Source organism: Nelusetta ayraudi, unplaced genomic scaffold (genome assembly GCF_046127955.1).
Source record: "Nelusetta ayraudi isolate G7.1 ecotype Tasmania unplaced genomic scaffold, CSIRO-AGI_Nayr_v1 ptg000022l, whole genome shotgun sequence".
NCBI classification, from domain to species: domain Eukaryota; kingdom Metazoa; phylum Chordata; class Actinopteri; order Tetraodontiformes; family Monacanthidae; genus Nelusetta; species Nelusetta ayraudi.
Window position 1 is genome coordinate 3,089,139 of NW_027466072.1, and position 19,578 is coordinate 3,108,716.

At 44.2% G+C, this 19,578-nt stretch overlaps 2 protein-coding genes across 4 annotated transcripts; one reads left to right on the plus strand and one right to left on the minus strand.

The window, feature by feature from the left end:
• The first annotated feature begins 1,895 nt into the window (after positions 1-1,895).
• On the plus strand, positions 1,896-12,380 carry LOC142889404 (pleckstrin homology domain-containing family S member 1-like). 3 transcript variants are annotated; one of them, XM_076028124.1, is made up of 16 exons: positions 1,896-2,021; positions 2,677-2,703; positions 2,949-3,046; positions 3,142-3,260; positions 3,386-3,520; positions 3,834-3,909; positions 4,026-4,052; positions 4,272-4,319; positions 5,308-5,376; positions 5,498-5,581; positions 5,684-5,727; positions 5,838-5,876; positions 7,774-7,890; positions 9,137-9,232; positions 10,116-10,251; positions 11,045-12,380. In XM_076028124.1, exons 2-16 carry the CDS (start codon positions 2,685-2,687, stop codon positions 11,114-11,116), a joined length of 1,179 nt encoding a protein of 392 aa, XP_075884239.1. In that variant the 5' UTR covers positions 1,896-2,021; positions 2,677-2,684; the 3' UTR covers positions 11,117-12,380. The 3 variants fall into 3 exon arrangements, with proteins under 3 accessions (XP_075884239.1, XP_075884241.1, XP_075884240.1); XM_076028125.1 differs by having other exon boundaries at positions 1,980-2,085; XM_076028126.1 differs by lacking the exon at positions 5,308-5,376.
• Positions 12,381-13,297: 917 nt separating this feature from the next.
• dclre1a (DNA cross-link repair 1A (PSO2 homolog, S. cerevisiae)) lies at positions 13,298-19,238 on the minus strand. Its single transcript, XM_076028121.1, has 9 exons — positions 18,803-19,238; positions 17,261-18,598; positions 17,027-17,160; positions 16,770-16,888; positions 16,537-16,680; positions 16,274-16,419; positions 14,637-14,791; positions 14,353-14,494; positions 13,298-14,012 (listed from the first exon to the last, which is right to left on the minus strand). Exons 1-9 carry the CDS (start codon positions 19,236-19,238, stop codon positions 13,846-13,848), a joined length of 2,781 nt encoding a protein of 926 aa, XP_075884236.1. The 3' UTR covers positions 13,298-13,845.
• Between the last annotated feature and the right edge of the window lie 340 nt (positions 19,239-19,578).

A 19,578-nucleotide genomic window follows, 5' to 3' on the forward strand; every position in this document is an offset into this window, starting at 1 on the left:
CATTCTGTGGGGGGATGCATGTTGTATTTTTTGCTTGTAATACCCAAATCATTTCAAATTTGAACAAAAATTCTGGGTTACGAATGGAACTCAACAGGTGATTACTGATCCGTCTTCAAAGGCCGGTTACCACAGCAATGCAAACAAACACGGACATAGACATTTCAGAGGTGCGACTGGCATTTCATAACTCATTTAACCCGGGGCTAAATTGGCTCCAGCTGCACAAGGGTGCCTCTGGGAGACATAATCACAATGATGAGCCACTTAACTGGTGGTGTACTGTCAAAAAAGGAAACATTCTGAAAATGAAAAATGACCTTCTAAGGTTTTTCTTTGAACATCATGTCCACAGACTGATGGAACATTGAGAAACGTGATGGTTTATTTAAACGCGACGCCTCAGAAGTTCCCGTGCCACTGTTGGTTCTTATGTAACATTGTCTGTTTTCCTGAAGCAGTGCGACGAAATGAGTGGAAGAAAACAAACCAACAAGCAGCCTGTTCATCATCTCCACCTGCTACGCTTCCTCTCATCTCGCCCGGTGCTGCTGTCGCTGCAGAAGCACTTCCCTCTGCAGGGGAGTGGTTTCTCTTCTCTCTTCTTCCTTTTTCTTTCTTTTTTTTTTTGCTTGGTGCCTTCGTCCTATTAAAGATGGAACATGAATCATGAGGTTTAAGGCAGGTTGAAGGGCAACAGACTCAGGAACATTGTCAGAGAAGCACAAGAGTTACTCCGTGTCCTTCTCAAGAAGAAGCCTCTAATGGCCTTATTTACACACCCGTGTGTGTGTGTGTGTGTGTGTGCACGCGCACGTGTAAACACCTCGGTATTTCATGAGGCTCTGTTTGTGTTCCTGCTCCTCCTCCATGGACACCTCCCTCCTCACCCACACTGCTGTATCTATGAAATGTGTGCGCAGCGGTGTGTGTCAGTTGCTACTGTTGTTGTTGTTGCATCTCCACTGCAACACAAATATATAGGAATCCGCCCTGTGATCCCACAAAGAAATTGTGCAAAAAAAATTAAAAATGTTTGCAAATGCATGGCCGCTCACCCCCTCAAATAGCCCCACAGATTCATAAAAGTAGCATCTCATAAAGGTTTTAGACTATGGGTAAAATGACTTTAACAGGCACATGTTAGTTGCATTTGTAATTGTTGTTGTTGTTATTCAACACCAACTCTGAAGCTGCCATTTCCCCATCGAGAGTTTGATGCATGATACGTCATCCCAAGAACACCTGTAGATCTGCAGGAAATGGCACATTCAGCGCTGCGTTTACAGCCTCCTGCAAAACTGATGCAGGACAAGGCGGTCCCAGGGGCCGGAGGCAACACTCGGCCGGGGGACTTTAGGTCTCTGGCCCAACAGAGGCAGCAGATTTTCCAGAACTAAGTGCTTTTTGACTCACGTTAGGTAAATAAAAGAAGCAAAGGGTGGACTGTCCTATCAGGTGATCTCACTAAGAGAACAGAGATGCAGATTATTGCTGGAAAACAGTGCTCAAGGGAAGTTTGCACATTATGGGACCTTTGACATCTCCTTCTGTTTGCATTAATGACAAACTGAACAGGATATGTTTCACATGTGGATGTGTAAAGAGAGGCGTGTTGTCCTGACTTTCCTGACTATAAATTAACAGCAGCTGACTAAAACGTTGACATTTACAGTGTTTTATTGCAGCAAACGCAACACTCCAAAACTCAAACAGGTTGGTTTTATATTTCCCTTTTAATGAGAAGTCAAGTCAGATCTCTTCCTTTTTTTTCAGATACTTTTAAAACTCCCATCAGTCAGCAGCCTGTAAACTGTCACCGCATCCTTTTTTCTCGTCCCTCCAGTGGTGTTTTTCTTGGGGAAGGCCGTCGAAGGACTGCCCTTAAACACAACTGAATGCGTCCAACCAGAAACTCCAGTTTCCTGCTTTGAATGTGTCGCCTCTGCCAGCCGAGGGACAACATAAAGCCTTCGCATGCAGCAATACTTGTTGTGAAAGTCTAAACTGGCGCTGCGCAGGTAGGAACTCTCCCGTCCACTGGGCTTTTCTTTTCTTTTCTTTTCTTCTTTTTTTTTTTTGAAGGTGGGTGATTTGTGCGTTTTGTTGTTGAAATTTAAAAAAAAAAAAAAAAAAATCAAAACCCTGAACTCCTAATTGTGTGTTATTTTTATTGGTGGCTAGGTGCCACACAAATCATGATACTTTTAATATCATGATTTGATCTGAAGAGCCGGTGCTGTTCTTGGTGTGGGTTGTAACTGCAGGTGCAGCTTATTTTTGAATAATTTTTTAATAATAACTGATAGGGAATCTTTAATTCTCTTGTTTTGCATCTTTATTTTAACTGCATCCTGTCATTCCAACATATTAGATAAAGTGCCTCAGTTTTATGAATATATAGATAAGAAGCATTGGCACAATTTTTACTGCTAGAAAATACAGTTCTATTCCATGGTGTAATAATTCCACTTTGAGAAAATAAAATTCCACTTTCCTCCGCTTGTACCTTCCTCCCTCACTCCCTCTCTCGCTGTGTTTTCATTACGCTCCACGGTCTTCTCGTCTATTTTTAAACGCAGTCCACGTTGTTTGAAGTCTTTACTTCGTCCTTCTTGACATTTCCTGCCGCCCTCTGACGAGACAGTGACTGATGAACTTTTTCCTCCCCCTCAGGTGTCACGATGCATAAAAGTTTGAAAGGTACAGGCACTACACTTGATCTCTTTCTGTATTTGCTTGGGTGCTTTGACTGGCTAAAGAAACGCACTCACGTGTCAGAGCACTTTGGCGACAGTTTGCGTTGCGTCAACACAACTTCAAACCGTATATTCTTCATTTATGAATCTAATTGCTATTGCAGGAAATTTGAAAAAACAAAAAAACCCCAAAGAGATTAGGAAGCGAGATGAGATATTTAACAAAGCCGGTTTTTCGTTGGCCCTCAGGTGGAAGCGCGGTGTTCTACAAACCAGTCGGGGTTACAACAGAAATAAAGTCTGGATTCCTGCTGAAGTCGCCTCCCCCGAAACAGTTTAAGACCGAGGTAACGGAAATCCCACAGCAGGCTTTTGCATGCTGTGAGTGATTGATTGATTGATTGATTGATTGATTGATTGATTGACACATTCCCTCTTGCAGAAATCATGGAAGAGGAGATATTTTGTGCTGTACAAAATAGGCGAACAAGGGCATCAGCTCAAGTACTGCAAGAGTCCAGAGGAAAAGGACAAAGTTAACGGAGAGATTGACTTGTTGCAGTAGGTCCCCGGCCATCATTTTACAATTTGCTCAGAATTCCCTTGTGGCCGTGCAGAGGAAACAAACAAAGAAACTTGGCAGAAGAGTTTTGACCATTGGTTTTGTCCCTGTGCTCCTCCATCAGCATCTCCCGGATGTGTGTGAGCCCTCAAGATAACTCCAGGTGGAGTTGGATCCAGAAGACCTTCAAGTGCTCTGCCTCCTGCGTGCTCTGCATCAGGGCGGCCGATCGGGACTTCTTCCTCATCGGGGGGGACAGGTCAGTCAGCGAGACGGGGTTGTGGTTGTGATTTTAGAGATTAGGATATTTACACTTTGAGGTGACTAAAGGATTTGAGTCACTTCTAAGTGTTGTTTGTTTCTAAAATAAGGTACTTGCTGTGAGACTTCCTCCTCCCTCTCCCGCTCTATTCATTAAAACAATGGAGAAGAAATTACGCTGTCTTCCTGCTTCCTGTAACAGACGAGCGTGTCTCAAACCGGTTTTAATGTTCTAACCATAATTCTTTGGACTACTTTGCGGAAGAATGGCTAAAGTGTGTTTTTGTTTTCTATACTCCTTTTGATTTTAGCAGCGAAATAGAAGGTTGGTTCGATGTCCTGTTTGACGCCCTAAAAACCCGGCCCCATAACATTGCACCTGCAGAGGTACATCACGGTCACAATGCATGCAAAACAGAGCTTTCCGTTTCATAAACACCTTTTTTTCAGCAACTTTGTCACTGACACACTTTTTTTTTTGTCTTTTTAAATCCCTGCCACAGTGCATGAGAAGCTCACAGTCAGGCATGGTACGTATCCGCACATCTGACTCAAGGAAGTTCTTTCTCTTAGTTGTTGACATGATTTCATTCTCTCTTGCAAATGAAGTGTGTGTCACTTCCTTTCCTCCTCTTGCAACACCTGCGATGCCTTGCAAATCAAACAATCAGCCATTGTGCATCAACATGACATTAGTCATCCACTGCTGGTGCTGATTAATCAGCCGTCTGTTTGTCTTGTCTCTCCAGGTTATTTCAAAACCCATCAATGCGTATCACACGTGTGCCATAAACGAGGTCAGTCCTTCCTCCAGTGCAAGGACAAGCGCTCTCTCTCTCTCTCTATGGCTCTCTCTCTCTCTCTCTCTCTCTGTACTTTCCACACATGCATCACTGATAGGTTGACTCTAACTTTCCTCTGCAAGCTTTGAGTGGCTGTAGGATTTCAGTCTGTCATCCATATTGGCAATGTCAACCTGACAACATTTATGGGCCAAGGACTCAATAAATATCCAGCTTCATTTAAAATTAAATTAGTGGGTGGTATAAATTTCTGATGAAAACATGAAGGTACTGCTCCAAGGTTTCCCCCAAACAAAAATAAAATAAAATAAAATAAAAATAAAAATAAAACAAAGGAGAAGGCCAGAAGAATTAAGTTGGCGCAGGTTTAGCAGCTAATATCATTAGCGTGGATGCTCCCTTGGTAACAGTTGTATCAGAACTTGACAGAATTTTCAACCCACAAGGTTTCAACCCAGAGGTTTTCCCTTATTACTAAATGGCTTTAGCAACTGCTGGCTAGTGGCTAGATAAGCCCCCAGAGCGAAGTAGTGCATGGCTAACATCACTCTCCACCACTAAGCTACCATTACCATGTTTGATTGAGCTGCTGACATTTAATTTAATTGACAGCAAGTTTTCTAAATTATCCTCCAATTGCCTCCCTTCTAAATGTTTCCCACAAGTTCTTCTCCACCAGATGCCTACGTGAGATAAACCCAAGGGATATGAAGAGCATTTTGAGTTTGTTTTTTCAAGTGAAGATTAGATCAGTTTGTAGACAAATAGCCCAGTCTGATTTCTCATCTGTTCACACCTTCAGATTTGTTTTCCACCACACCAGGTCTTGATTGACAAATGCACAGGCGGCTCGTCAGAGCCATGAACAGAGAGCTGATTGGCCCGTAAACCTTATGCCGTTGTGAAACACATTAATATTCACAGGAAAAAAGGTCCCATGGGTGCCTATTGTGCAAATGATTTTATTTCTTTTTTACGGCAGGAGCTGAAAGGACGTTCTTTGTCCGACCCCTCCTCAAACTCTTTGGAACATAACTTGGTTAAAACGGAGGTACAGTGACTTTGGCTCCCATTTTCCCATTTTTTTTTTTTTTTGGGGGGCGGGGGGGTATAATTGTAAAACATCCCTTTGAAAAAAAATTATAACATTTTCTTTTCGATTCGGCCAACAGATAGAAGATTTCTCCAAAAGACGTGCATCTGAGCCGGTGAACTCTGAATACGACTATCCGAAATCCTACTTCAGCCGCATTCAGGTGTTCATCACTTTAAAGTGTGGCTGATGATTGTATTTTGTCTATGACCTTCTAACAGTTGTGATGTCTATCTATTTGAACTAATTGCTGTCCTCAAAAAAGACTGCATCAAATGGCACCGCACGTTGTTGCAGCCTCAACGAAATGTGAGTGTTACAGATTTTACTTTAATCTATATTCATCTTATTTGCCTGACGCATATCTTACATTCAGTTTACTTCAATTTCGGCTTTGGCAATCTTTCTCTTCCTGACAGATACGAGCCGATGATGGAACTTAATCGCTTCGAAGAAAGGTACGTTTTACTGGTGGAGCCCCTAGTGATTGCTGAGCTTCCTGCGGCTCCATGATCTCACACAGAACCAGTCGCTGGTCTACCTTTTCTTTTCATCTGCACTCGGTCTTCTTCAAGTCTTTGCTCAGCACGTTTACAACTGCGTCCTACATACCGAAATAGCTAATTCGTCAAGAGGTAAACCACCGCCCAATTGGCAGAGATGACCAACAAAGACGTTGTTATTTTTACAAGTGGCTGAGCTCTCTCAGGCCGGCCGGGATTCAGTGAAAGGCTGAACCTCCGAGCCTGTTTGACAACTTCTGCGCTTGAATAGATGAGAGATAACTTTTCAAGGACGGGGAGCTCTGAAATCCCACCGAGACTCATCGTCACTGACGATTTACATTCAAATTGAGCCATTCCTGTTGTTAGCCTGATTGGTGATAAACAAAGTCAAAGGTTTCGCTGGTTGTTTACAATGTTTATCGCCCACAGGGTCAACAGGAAATGCAAAGCAGGAGATTGTTTTTGACTGATAGACATCTTTCAAACATCTCAAACACCCTCGAGCACTTTTTTTTATTCTAGGATAAATAGCAACTTCCATGGTTGTCACAGTACTTTGTGTTCTTTCTCTCATGATTTATTTGTTAACTTCATGTCCCAGTCGAAAATGTGTTTTTATTCATATATTTTTGAACAACAGGTTGTCCTGCAGAAACAAATACAAACTGATACAGTGACCGAAATGAATATGTTTTAAACCTTTTTTGCACTCATGCAATGGTCCCACCTCTTGATCAGGTGTTACTAAATCCTAAGTAATATAAAGTAGGATGTGGGTCATTGGAAACTCTAATAAGAACATCCTTGTGGAGAATTACAGATGTCATTGTGGTTTCAGTTAATTGCCTGGTGCCATTACATTCAGGTCACACCATTGTTTGTTTTGGTCCCTATCTGCATTTTTGTCGTGCTCTAGGTTGGCATTGACACGCATGAACTGCTGCAAGAATTTGGTCATTTGAAATGGATGATACTGTGTGTATTGCACGCAAGTGACAAACTGAAGGCATGGCTGCTGGTCTTTAATCTCTTGATTAAACTTTTTTTTTGTCTCCCTGAACAAAATTAAAAAAAAAAAAAACCTTAATCAACAATTCAATAATTGTGGTATTATGGTATCTTCCAGTGCCATCCCTCACTGATTTAAGTGTTGTGAGGATCACGTCTGTGTGTCATGCATTTGGTCAGGACTCTGGACTTTGTTATGTCTCCTTCTTACTTCCTTGTCTCCTCATGACATTTCTCTCTAGGATGTAATTCTAATAAGCTTGCTCTTTTACATTGATTTCTCTCTGAGAGGCAAACTCTCCTCCACTACATTTGGCATATGGGTCAAAGGACTCGTCTCCAATGAGCCCCTTAATTAGAATCCCTCTCGAGTCATTAGTTCCTCCCTTGTTGATTTTAGAAAGGTTCCTTTTTTTAAATAAGAAAAAGAAAAAGTGCAACACATCTGTTCTCTTCTTCTACTCTAACTAGTTCAGAGCTCTCTCCCCCGTCCCCTCGACTTCAATGTTTTATTTTTTCGCAACAGACACAAATAAGGTCTTCTATTCATCCATGGCTTCTAATAACAGCTCCAAACTGGGTCATCAATGATATCGGCCAGTGGGTCATTCACTGTCTCCATGTCGTTTGTCCTCAAAACAATAACTCAGTATCAGCAGCAATCTCTGCTGCCTCAGAGCCTCGCTGCATTTCATTGTCAACTCTCACTCACAGTTGTCTTTGTTCCAGAACTTACTGGGTCATGGTGGGTTGCTCAGCGTAACTGGAATGTGAAGCGACAAGGCCCGACGTTGCAAGTTCACTTTTTCTTCCTCGCTTTCTTTTAAATTTCTTTTGGCAGGGATGAAAAACGTCCGTTGTCCGAATTCAGCAGCGGATCCAGCGACAACGGTGCTGTTTCTTCGGAGGAGATGCTGGAGAGGCCACCCATGCTGGATAAAGAGAGTTCCACTGAGAGGTAACCACCATGCATTGACTGAAAACCAAAGATCAACAGTGTGCAATGATCAGCAGAATTCAAAACTTATTTTTGACCCATTTCTGATTGAAGTTGGAAACAGCCATGTTATTTTTGCATAAAAAGAAAAAAAAGAAAAAAGAAAAAACATATCAGAAAAGATGTGACGATGTCTCTGGCAATGAAGCAAAATAAACTCGAGGGGAATGCAGAAGCCGACACCTTGTTGCAGGACTGGTTGGGTCACAAAGGCTGGGCAGGCACTTGTTGCTGCCCCAATTGTAAAGTTAGACATTCGTGTCAATATTTGAATGGGGTGAGAATGATAAAGTTGCACTTTGTCATTTTAGTGTGTTTTTGTTGTGTGTTTGCGCACGTGTGACCAAACCCACTATGATAAAATGCCATTTGCGGGAGGTGTGTTTACATCTGATCTCCTATTGTTCTGTATGTTGACCAGAAGAAATGTTTCCCCAGTAGTGAGTGCTGTAGCTCACCCAAACAGTAATGACACCATGGTGACTGAGACCAGGAAGACGCAGAATTTGCTGACATTATTTTATTTTATTTCTTGCTAATTCAACCAATTCATTCAACAGGTAGATGATGTGAGTGGGTGACAATGTACCTGTATCTACTACTCTTTAATTGCAACCACTCCAAGCAGCTCGTTAGAAAAGGGGCGGTATCACTCTCTAAAGGCCTAGTCAGGTTTTTCCTTTCTTTCGTTGTTTTTAATCATTACTAATTTTGCCAAGCTGCTACCAATTTACCTGAAACAACCTCAGTTGAGAATCGAGAGAGAGAGAGAGTGACTGTGTGTGTGTGTATCTTTACTGCCTCATTTGGTCTTCGTTTTAGGTGCCAAACTCTACTTGGCCGCTGCTAACGAGGCTAACGACTAAGCTAGCAGCTTTTCTTTTTCCTTCTTGTGTGGCTCTTGAGTAGAGAAAACTGATTGGCTGGAAGCTGCAGGAAGTGAAAACAGATTGAAACCAGTTTTATTTTTTATTATTATTATTATTATTATTATTATTATTATTATTATTATTATTATTATTATTATTATTATTATTATTATTTATCGGAGGGTGGCGCTGTAATGGCTGTGAACCCGAGAGCTGCAGCTGCACTGAAGTGAATCTGCAGGAAGTCCAGAAGACCGTCCGGGTCTCTGCAACTACACTGTTTTCGTTGTGACAAGAAAAGAAAGAAAGAAAGAAAACAGTTTTGCATTTCTCTGCAGCCTGGATGACGTCAACCCAGAGGAGAGAGACATCACGGTGAAGCAGGCCGACATGAAGAAACACCTGACAGTCACCGAGGTGGACGGGAGGCCCACGTAAGTTTGCGCATCGGTGAGACGATGCTTATTTTTGACTGTGTCGCCACCGCTGAAACGATGCGTATCTTCAAGACGGAGGTCACACTGTCGGAATGCGTGAAAGAAGGAATTTGGAGATAAAGAAAAGGCTCCTGCACAAGCTTTATTGAACTGCGTCACTGAGGAGGTACTGTGTATCCACAGCTGCCACGTTCAATTTCGCGCACACGCCTGCGCAAACACAGACGTCAAAACAACGCTAATGCACTGCGGCAGCAGCATCGTTTCCCCCAGTAATTCATGAAGGAACCAGACTAGAATTAGAGTCAAACTGCTGCACTGAGGGGTGACGTTTTCTGAACAGGTGCGCAGGTGACGTCTGTGTGCACAAAGAGCCACAAATACCCAAATTATTGATATTGTGCAAAGACTTTTTTTTTTTTTTTTTTTTCTTACTCCGACATTTTGTTTCGTTGCATCTGCATGCGTCACTCTCACAGAGCAGACACATCAGCGCAAACCACCCCTCCAGAAATGTCTAGAGTCTAGACAATCACTGACATGTTGACAGCTGCGATTTCAGAAGAATAGAGGAACAAAAATTGTGTTTTTACCCACTGGACCGAGTCTGTCACATTTTAAGAATCTAAATTAAGTAGAGATGCGTAGGACACAGGTTGTATTTTTCATTGTACATTAGCAGGTTGACTCTTAGACCTTGGTAAAGCTCAGAGACTGACGAGACGACAAGACTGTAGTGATGACTGATTAGAAGCGCTGAGATTTTATGTTGACAGCCCGAATCAGTGACAGCAGGAAATGATCGGCAAGCCTGTTTACCCAGGTGACAGAGACCTGCGGCCTGAGAGTAAAAATACCTCTGTGTGTGTGTGTGTCTCAGTATCAGTGGCTGGACGGGCCAGCCTCAGACCGAGTGTCTCTTCCACAAAGGAGATCAGGTGCTGGCGATCAACGACCTGCACACCGGTACTGTGGACGAGTTCAACATGTACCTCAGCAGGACGCTCAAGAATGAGGTTTGTCCACTTTGACTTTGAGTGAAAACGTGCCATGCCAAGTGTGACGCGCACCAGTTTGACCAAGACGCGTAGACTCGCCTTGCTGATAATGTCTGTGGTCGAAAGGGGAGTGGAAAACTTTCCCAGACCCCACCATTTTAACAAAACTTTCTTGCAATTTTATGCACAATACTGTCCAGCCTTTCCAGAAATAGCCTTTACTTTATAAAAACGGATGATAAAATATATAGGCATGGAAATCGGCTCCACGTGACATCACAGAGGGCATGACCAAGCAGATTCTTTTTTTATTTATATTTAAATATAATGCAAAATTCACTTCACCAATGTTTGCTAACAATATGTGCCTCTAATCTGAAACTATCTAGTAAAGAGGACTTTACTAACAAAAGTTGAAGAAAGCTTTCAGGTGTGGAAATCAGACCTTTGTGATGTCACTGATATTTCTGACACCTTAATGTCGCCTCTCCGGCCAACACCTGCTGCCAAGTACTGGCTCCGCCCTCCAAGACACCTCGTCTTTGTTTCCTTCCACGCGTGAGGAAGGTTCAAAAAGCCTTGGTTTCAGCGGAAGTTAAAACCCCGTTGTGTGGAGGATGCAAACGGAGGGCTAAATATATTGTTTTCCAGAGATCTTTAGTCTGCACAGGAGTCCAGAATAAATTGAAAATAATAATAATAATAATAATAATAATAATAATAATAATAATAATAATAATGACAATAATAATAATAATATTGATCTGAAACCAATGCAGGACTTTTCAAAAAACATGTCTCCTTCCTCCAGGTGAAGGTGACCATCCTGCGTCAGCACGGATGCCAGCCGCTGCACCTGCCCAGCTGTCTGTGCAGCGGCTGACTGCGAGCAGGCTGCCGGCCACTCAGATAAAGTCACCGTGACAACACTTTCCAAAGCTGTGGGCTGGTCTGAGTCTGGCTGGCTGATCAAATAATCATACAATTGTCCTCACACGCCGTGACTCAGGATTGATTGCATTTTGGTACAAGGAGTCGTGCACATGCCTTTGTTTCCGGACAATGACTTGCAGTTTCCACCAAGCATGGTTGGTTTTTTTTAAGTGTCGCTGTAGATATGACGCCTGCGTTCCAAACGGAACATGTTTTATTCACACTTATTTCCTCATGATGGCACAAAAATTGTGTAACGCATCATGTGTGTGGGAGAGAAAAGTTGTACAAGTTTACTCTGCATAGACTTACTATTTAACAAGCATAGCATTGTAATTATCTTTGTATATTTAATCGTAAAAATGCACGTAAATGATAATGGCAGTTTTCTTTGGACTGAACTATTAATGTGACTCTGGAACAGAGACAGTTTTATTCTTCCACTTTCATGCGAGTGGTTCAGCGCAGGAAGACGAGATCGAACGTCCCGATCTCAAGATGAGTAATTCGATGACCTTTTGCTCGACTTCTGCTGACGTTTCCCGCAACTTGTGCCGGTTTCGTCGTCGTCAAGACCTGCTGGTTCCTTGTCGGTTCTCTCAGTGTGCAGCACCTGCGAGCCGTGACGACATGGTGACGCCTCTCACTACGCACGTGTCCATTTTTAACCTTTCCTTTCTTGCAACTCGTATAAATAGTGAGTGCAACAAAGGGAAGACAATGAACCAGTTTTTCCACGTGGTCTGCAGCATATTCGAGTGGCTGTGAAAACAGCGGCCAAACCTAATTATTCACACAGATAATCTGATTTAAAGAAAAAGAAAAAACTTTGTGCCGACGCCTCACGGGTAGAACAACATCAAATGGGAATTATCTACAAGGCTCGTTCACTTTAACAGCTTCAAAGCATGTGGAGACGTTGATATTAAAATGAATATTTTAAGATTTTCATCTTTTGCCACTGATGAAGGACAAAGAAAAAGGGGAAAAGCTACTCTCCCAACTTTGAAACTCAAATGTAAATCTGACAGAGTGAATGTTCAGTGAGTCGTTTGGACGTCACTTTGAATGAGCCTTTTTTTTATTTTTTATTTTTTGAAGGCTTTATAAAGTTTTAGGACCTTTAATGGCACGATTGTAAAAAAGTGTTAAAGATGGGTTTTTTTTCCGTTTCTGCAGCTGTGATTCTAAAACTCTGTTATATGTAGAATATCGCAAGTAAATACAACCTTTTTGAGGGTGCAGCAGATGAATAAATGAATGTTTCACTTGTAAAAATTCTGAACTTCTATATTTGTTGATTCTTGAAGTGCTGTCGCAACGTTAAAGAAAAGCAAGTTCTTTGATGCATGACCTGAGAATGATCACGGCCGTACTCTGCTTCTTCGACACTCCTTGACCTTTTTTCAACGCTGTTATGAGCGTTCTAAGGTTTCGCAAAGCTTTAAATAACTGTATTTGTTTTTCCCAAAAAAAGTTTGGCCCATTGTTGTCTTCACTGAAGCGCGGAGTGAGCGCCAAAGGAAAGGTGACTAAACAAAAACCTGTCAGCGGCGTCATCCTCAGTATCGTCTCCGGTAAACAACAGAACCTGAACTTCCAGTTTCCTGGCAGCAAATCTAAAACAGACACCGAGAAAATCTCCAGCATCGTCTGTGCAGATCATTTACTTTGTTAATCTGACTCGAATTTCTGCCAGTGGACAGATTGCTTCAGATTTTATTTATAATGCACCATAAACCGACCAGCCCAGTGCTCCTTTGTCATTTTGAAAATGTCAAGCAAAGTGTTGTATTCTGATTTTTTTTTTTTTTTTTAAATCAGATAAGCATTTCTTATTCTCACACTCAAGTGAGGAATGATGCGTCGCATCAGTGGAGATATGAGTCTGATGCAGATCTTCCAGCGCAGGCCTTTATCTTAAAGAACCTTTAGAGACGACAGAAACACTCATTCTAAAGCGAAACATAAAACACCTGGAACTTTTTTTTAAAGCCCACACCTAAAAAAAAGAGAAGATATTGAAAATCTCTTGGTCTGATTCTGTTGCCTTGGAGATAAACAAAGACAAATAAGAAAAAAACACTACTACTTCAAGATTCACTGATGAATGATAACACTGAATTATATGTTAAGAATATTAAAACATTTATTTTGTACCGGTTAAAAACCTGCTTCAGAGAAAAAGTTTAAAAAAATAAAAAAATAAAACTGGGACATTTACATCACTGGCAATGTTGTTGTTGGACAAATGATCAGTGTGAGCAAAAAGTGCAGGAGGCCACAGAAGAGAGCAGCACATCCAATTAATTCAGTCCTGGTGCACAATGTGCGTGATTACGGGCGCGACACATGTGGCCTTGAGTGTTTCCACACAGCAGAATTCCAGATCGGCCGAACAAGCACAAGCGTCCGGCCTGACCTTTTCCCCCCCCACCCCCGCCCAATACATTTCAAATAATTTGTGCGCTTCATGCTCCAGCACTTCAACACAGCCTCTCACCCCACTTGGAATGTGAACTGTAATGAGTTGAGGCAGCAGCAACAAAAAAATTGAGAGATCTGCTGAATCAAATCAATCAATGGCTGTTCCCCTGTTGCTTTACAATATTTGAGGTATAAAAAAAAAATCTGTGCAAATGCGGTGAGCAAACGGCCTCCGAGCTCAGTCCTAAAAGGTCACCGTTTGGCCTTGGTGCCGGCGAGCCACTCGCTGAAACACCTCTCCATGGCCTTCCTGCTGTCCCAGCTGCCCACGTTGACCGTGGGGATGATCTTGAGAGGCTGGAGCCACTGGACGAAGCGCTTCAGCTCCAGGAAGCTGCTGTGCTCACTGTATGGGATTCCTGTGAGGAAAGGGAGAAGAGAACCTTTTTTTCAAGGCTGTCTTTTCTTATTTTTTTCAAATCACTGGAACCGTCTATATGTGGCTTTTTCAGTTTAAAAAAAAAACTGACAGACAAACAGGTGAAAAATGACATTGCAGGGGCGCCAAGTAGGTGATTGCAGGCCAGCGACCAGATGTACGCATTGCAAACGCGGAGCAGAGAAGAGGAGGAACCCGTCATTACGAGCTCACACCACCAGCCGTGTCAAGGTTAGACTCGTAGCAGACGAAGCAGACGGAGTGGAACATAAGGAGCTGCAGTTCAAGTTTAAACCGTGCTGAAGAGCCTCTCACTCTACCGTAGATGGAGATGTTGCCGCTGGTGTGGGGCTGAATGTCCTCCACGGACTCCACCTGCTGGCTGAAGGTCCAGCCGGTGGGCTTGAAGGCCACCAGCTGGTCGTACTGACCGGAGAAACGGGCCAGGTGATCCTGCAGCTTCTGCACACAGACAGAAAGAGAAAGTGTCGGAAGGATATTAAGGAAAACGTATCACTGGTGAGGCAGTGGTTCCTAAATCTATGAAGTCCTGTAACTATTTTAAATATTCCACAGTTGAATGTGCGGGCGCTGCTGCACTTACTTTGAATGTGATCTGCATCATGGGCAACACGTGGACACAGGCCGCCTTCCAGTCAGTGGTGATGAGTTTTCTGACCTGCTCCGACTCCAGACAGCACATTGTGTTGAATTTGTCTCTGGAGAGGCACACTTTGGATCCAAGGACCTCAGCGAGCGCTGCACACAAAGCAGAAAAACAGCGAAACCTTTTTACAAGTCTGGCCTTCATAATATAAATAATAAAGCTGTGCCATTAAAAAAAAAAAGAAAAGAGTTTAACTGTTTTTTCCACTATTTACCTTCTTCTAACAGGGAGAAGGGCACTTCTACCACTGACACAGCGCCCCCAGCTGGTGTGGTAGAGGATTGATTGACTTTCCGACAACTTGACACAGTGTGAGAAGTTTGAGAACTCCCTCATTAGCCTCCACAGAAGAAGAATGAAGGAAAGAAAGAGGATGAAGATGATGAAGAAGAAGAGTAGCCACAACAAGCTAGGTGCTGGGCAGGCAAGCAACCTTACTGAGTCCTTTTGTAGGCCAGCTGGGGGCGCTGTCTCACAGGCAGGTGTGTCACTGAACATGTTATGAGAGCAATAATCCTAAAAATTATTTAAACCTAATAAATAAAAAATATTACAGCAAAAAAAAACACCGCCCTGAATTAACTGCAGCCCGTTTCACAGTTTTTATTCCTTTACAGTGCTTATTCAAGCGAAGGTTATCGCGGGCAAAACGCTTTTGTTAGATTACTTCCAAACACCAAAGTGGAACAGGCCATTATCTGTTCATTATTGTTGCCCGTGTGTCACCGTAGGGCCATTCGACTCGGCCTGAGGACAACACAGATACAGAGCGACGCTCCTCTCAACACAGAATAATCTGGTCATTGTCCTCGCTGCTGCTGCCTCAGTGTCTGATCTTACCTGACCTTTCAATGGGAGGAAAGGTCAGCTGGGGATATAAGGGTACCGGGAGTTCGGGGGAGTGAGTGAGGAGGTTCTGTCAGCCTTGTCTCAGGTTGAGAAACACATTCACTGCGTCTCGGACAGTTTGTGAAAGGCTGTATTGTAATGCGACCATTTGCAGAATTCAATTTAAAAGCACATATTCATTGCTGAAATATATAGAATTGGCGATCAAAACTGTATTTATGAGCCGGGTTTTCAACCGATAAAAAAAAACACAGATCTAATATGTTATAGTGCACTTTCAGCATGAAAGGCTTAATAACATGAAAAACCAGCTTTATTTGCTTTGCTGCTGGTTGTCTGAATGTGCTGCTCTTTAGATTCCCCCTGCACTCCAGTGAACCCTGCACCTGATCAGAGTCGATACATCGCCATAAAACTGCACATCAACTCCTGTTTTAAGTGTAGCTTCCTGCTAAAAGTGCAGCTTTGCTGGACTTTCTACATATCTGGAAGGAGATGAATACACAAACAAATCACTGTGGGTCTCGGCCATTGATGTGGGAGAGGTAGTGCAGCCCTTTGTGACATCACAAAGGTCCAACCGTCCAGCATTGGGTCATTTTGGCACGCGCCTTTCTGACAAGTGGAGCAAACAGCAGCAGTTAAGGACGGACACCTGTGCCTTTTTTTTTTTTAACGGGGCACCTTTAATTCCCAAAGTCATAATGTGATTCTGCGTCACTCACCCAGGAAGACCTTCTCCTTCCCCACCGAGTAGGAGCCGCACACTACCAGCGTTCGGGGCTTGAGCGTCACCAGTTCAAACACGGTGTTGGCTGCAAACGTGATGACCTCCTTCTGCCGGGGGAAGGTGTACTCAGGGCTGCAGTAGCTGGAGAGAGGACGCAGCTTTGCATTCAAAAACATAAAAAAAACCAAAAAAAAACACAGCTGATATTTTGGCCTGTATTAAAGGCCAATTGTATGAATTCAATAAAGGAACACTGACGTGGTGTCCAGGTAGAGCGTCTGCACTCGGCACCCCAGCAGCTCAGGGTAGGTCTCCATGGAGGGGTCGGCTCTGAAGTCACCGGTGTGCAGGACGGTTTGTCCGTCAGGCAGGAAGAAGAGCAGCATGGCGGCGCCTGGACAGCTAGTGGGGGGTGGGGGGTGGGGGTGGGGCTGGTTAGACTGGGACAGAATGAGAAGGATTCACACGCAGCGTTCTGGGAGACGACTCACTGGTTGGCATCCAGCAGGATGACCTTGACTCCCTCCACGGTGACCGCGGTGTTCATGGGGAGCACGTGCACGTACTGCTCGGCCACCTTCAGTTTGCTCTTCACCAGGTTCCCGGTGATCTGAGTGAAGAGACACAAGTCAGTCCAACGCAGAGAGAAGCACTTTGTGAAAAACACCTTCACAGACGCAGATTTGTACCCAATTGTTTTTTTTGTTTGTTTTGTTGTTTTTTTTTCAAAAAAGGCAAATGTTCGTACCTTGTTACAGTAGATTGGAAATGTGGAATTCTTTGTCAACCCTCCGTAGTGGTCCGAGTGGAAATGTGTCAGAAAGTAGGCCGTGATGCCCTCCACCTCTCCGTATCCAAACGCATCGATAACAAACTTTGTGCCTGCACCAAGAAATAAAGAATAAAAAATTGGCCGTTCTCAATATTAGAATTTATTTTAACTTAATCAACAACATGTTTCAGAAGCAGGTTGCTTTCTAACCTGGAATCTTCTTGTAGAAGGGACAACGTCGCAGCTCTACTTCTCCATCGGCGTTCCCTCTGTTCCACCTCCTCCCTCTCCACCCTCCTCCTCCTCCTCCTCCTCCTCCTCCTCCTCCACTTCTGCCACCTCCTCGCCGAGTCGACGTCGTGCGACTTTCCTCTCCGAGCTCCTGCGAGGCGGCCGCGCTGCTTTCGGCCTTTTCCGTTCGCTGTCTCTCCTTTCGCGGCTGCCTTTCTTTGCGCGGCTGCCTCTGTCTTCTCCAGCTGTCGCCAAATGCAGGAGCTGATGGGTCTTCCTGGTCATTGGCTCCACCGTCGGCCTCGTTTCGCTGCTCCTGCTTCAGGGGTTTAAGGCCAAAAAACACTCCAATGTCCATCTGCTTCAGACAGGAGGCCTGAGCGTTCTTGCCCTGGAGTGGCATGGTTCCAGGCACTGGAGGAGAAGGTGCGTGAGGTAGACCTGACTGGACGCCGCTGCCGTTCAAGCTCTTCAGCGGCAGAGAGTCCGAGCCCCGCAGAGTTTCCCTCAGGCGCTCCAGGACTAAACTTTGCGGAGACTGAACGCTGCTCACGCCTGAGCTGCCTGAATGGGAAGATCTGCCGTCCTTGTGTTGAGCGACTGAACAGGCAGCCTCCTGATTAGTGGGCGGCGCAGACATAACGGACTCCAGCTGAGTGTCCTCTGCTTGCACATGATCGGCTTCCATGTGGTCAATGAACTCGGCGAAGAGCTCGTTGTCGCTGAACAGCTCCGCCGAGCCTTCAGCCTCACTTTCAGACGCGTCGCCATTAAATAAAGACTTCTGACACTCATTATTTCTTAACTCAGACTCTGTTGGGAACTCAGACAGCGGCGAGTAGGATATTAACTCGTCACAGTCCGGAGACGCGTCACGTTTGGGTAAACTTTCAGGAGTCTGTGCTTCGATCTCTGCCTTTACAGGCGTGGATGAAAGCTGTGAGCTGCTTTCCTGGGAAGAGCTAACAGACTTGCGGCCTTTAGTTGAGGACAGCCAACCTTTCTTCTTCTTAAAATCCGCCGGGCCGGGCGAGCGCAGAAACTGAAGGCCATTGGTCGGTTTCGACGGTGGGGTCTGACTGTAGCCATTCCGAGGTGAGGCGCTGCACTGCGAGGAAGCGGAAAGACTGTCCTGTGAAGTCTGTAAAAGGGAGCCTTCCACTTCTGTGTTAGTGGCCTTCCAGCGGGGCCCCGTCTGCCGGCACAGACCGAGGAGGGCGATGTCGCTGTTGGCTCGGCCGTGGGCCAGGACCGTGTGGTTGAACTTCTTGTAATGGCTGGGATTGGTGGAGGAGCACTGAAAGCCGTCAGGACATTCTGTGGAGACGAATGATGAGGCATGTGAGAGGCAGGACAGCAAACATGAAGGTGGAGTGAAATAGGGGCAATTTTATAAAAGGGTGTAAATCTTTATTCAAAAATCAACTTTTAAATCTAAGCCAGCACGCAATTTTCCAACCAATGACTGATGGTGGTAGAGACATGTACCCTAAAAGAAAGGGGATGTATGTTTCCAAATACCTTCGCACGAGTCCCTGGACGTTTCAAGACATTCAGCGATATGCCACCTCTGAGTCTGCACCACCAAAATGGAAAAGGGCATCTGACACATGGGGCAAATGTCTTCTGAGGAGGAGCCGCTGTGACTTTGATCCGTATCCTCAATAAGAGACGATGTGGAGGGGAGGTGGTGCTTCTCCCTGCTGTAGCTGCTGCTGCTGCTGCCGCCGCCGCGGTCTCCTGGGACGTCATCACCAGTGGAACAATCCTCATGTTTTGCCGGCTCTACTTTGCCGTCGCTTGACTTCGCTGATTTAGATTTCTGGGAGCTTTTCCCGGATAAACACCGTTTTTTCAACACAGTGGCAGAGCGAGGCGACGACTCGCGCTGCTTCTTTTTCTTTGCGAGGGGTTTATAATCCCAAATGTCATTTTCAGAGTCGCCTTTCTGTGACATTTGGAGAAAAACGAGGACCGAAGTAAAGGCAAAGACTTCCTCAGAATCCTCGGTATTGCACAAGGATTGACGTTTGATAACATTCCGTAGATATCGTTATCTGTAAACATTACTTACTAATACGCTCATTTGTTCTACAGCTACGTCAACCGTCCCGTGTTTTGCACAGACATATCGCTGCCGCCACTGTCCCGGCGGGACACGGAGTAAAGCCACGAATAGAACTAAAATCGCACATTCTAAATCTGAAAGGACAACTGAATTCATTGATAGTTTAGTTTGAAGGACATCATTTTTTTTTATAAAGTTCAAATAAATGATGTCGGCAATTTTTCCGTTT

Excerpts from the sequence above, each read along its gene's own strand:
- LOC142889404 (XM_076028124.1), top strand. Across the intron at positions 3,261-3,385 it reads GGAGAGATTGACTTGTTGCA|CATCTCCCGGATGTGTGTGA; the intron begins GTAGGTCCCCGG and ends CTCCTCCATCAG. Across the intron at positions 7,891-9,136 it reads AAAGAGAGTTCCACTGAGAG|CCTGGATGACGTCAACCCAG; the intron begins GTAACCACCATG and ends ATTTCTCTGCAG.
- dclre1a (XM_076028121.1), bottom strand. The coding sequence starts at position 19,238 with ATGTCACAGAAAGGCGACTCTGAAAATGACATTTGGGATTATAAACCC. Across the intron at positions 17,161-17,260 it reads CTTCTACAAGAAGATTCCAG|GCACAAAGTTTGTTATCGAT; the intron begins GTTAGAAAGCAA and ends TTCTTGGTGCAG. Across the intron at positions 14,792-16,273 it reads GAAGGAGAAGGTCTTCCTGG|CGCTCGCTGAGGTCCTTGGA; the intron begins GTGAGTGACGCA and ends CTTTGTGTGCAG.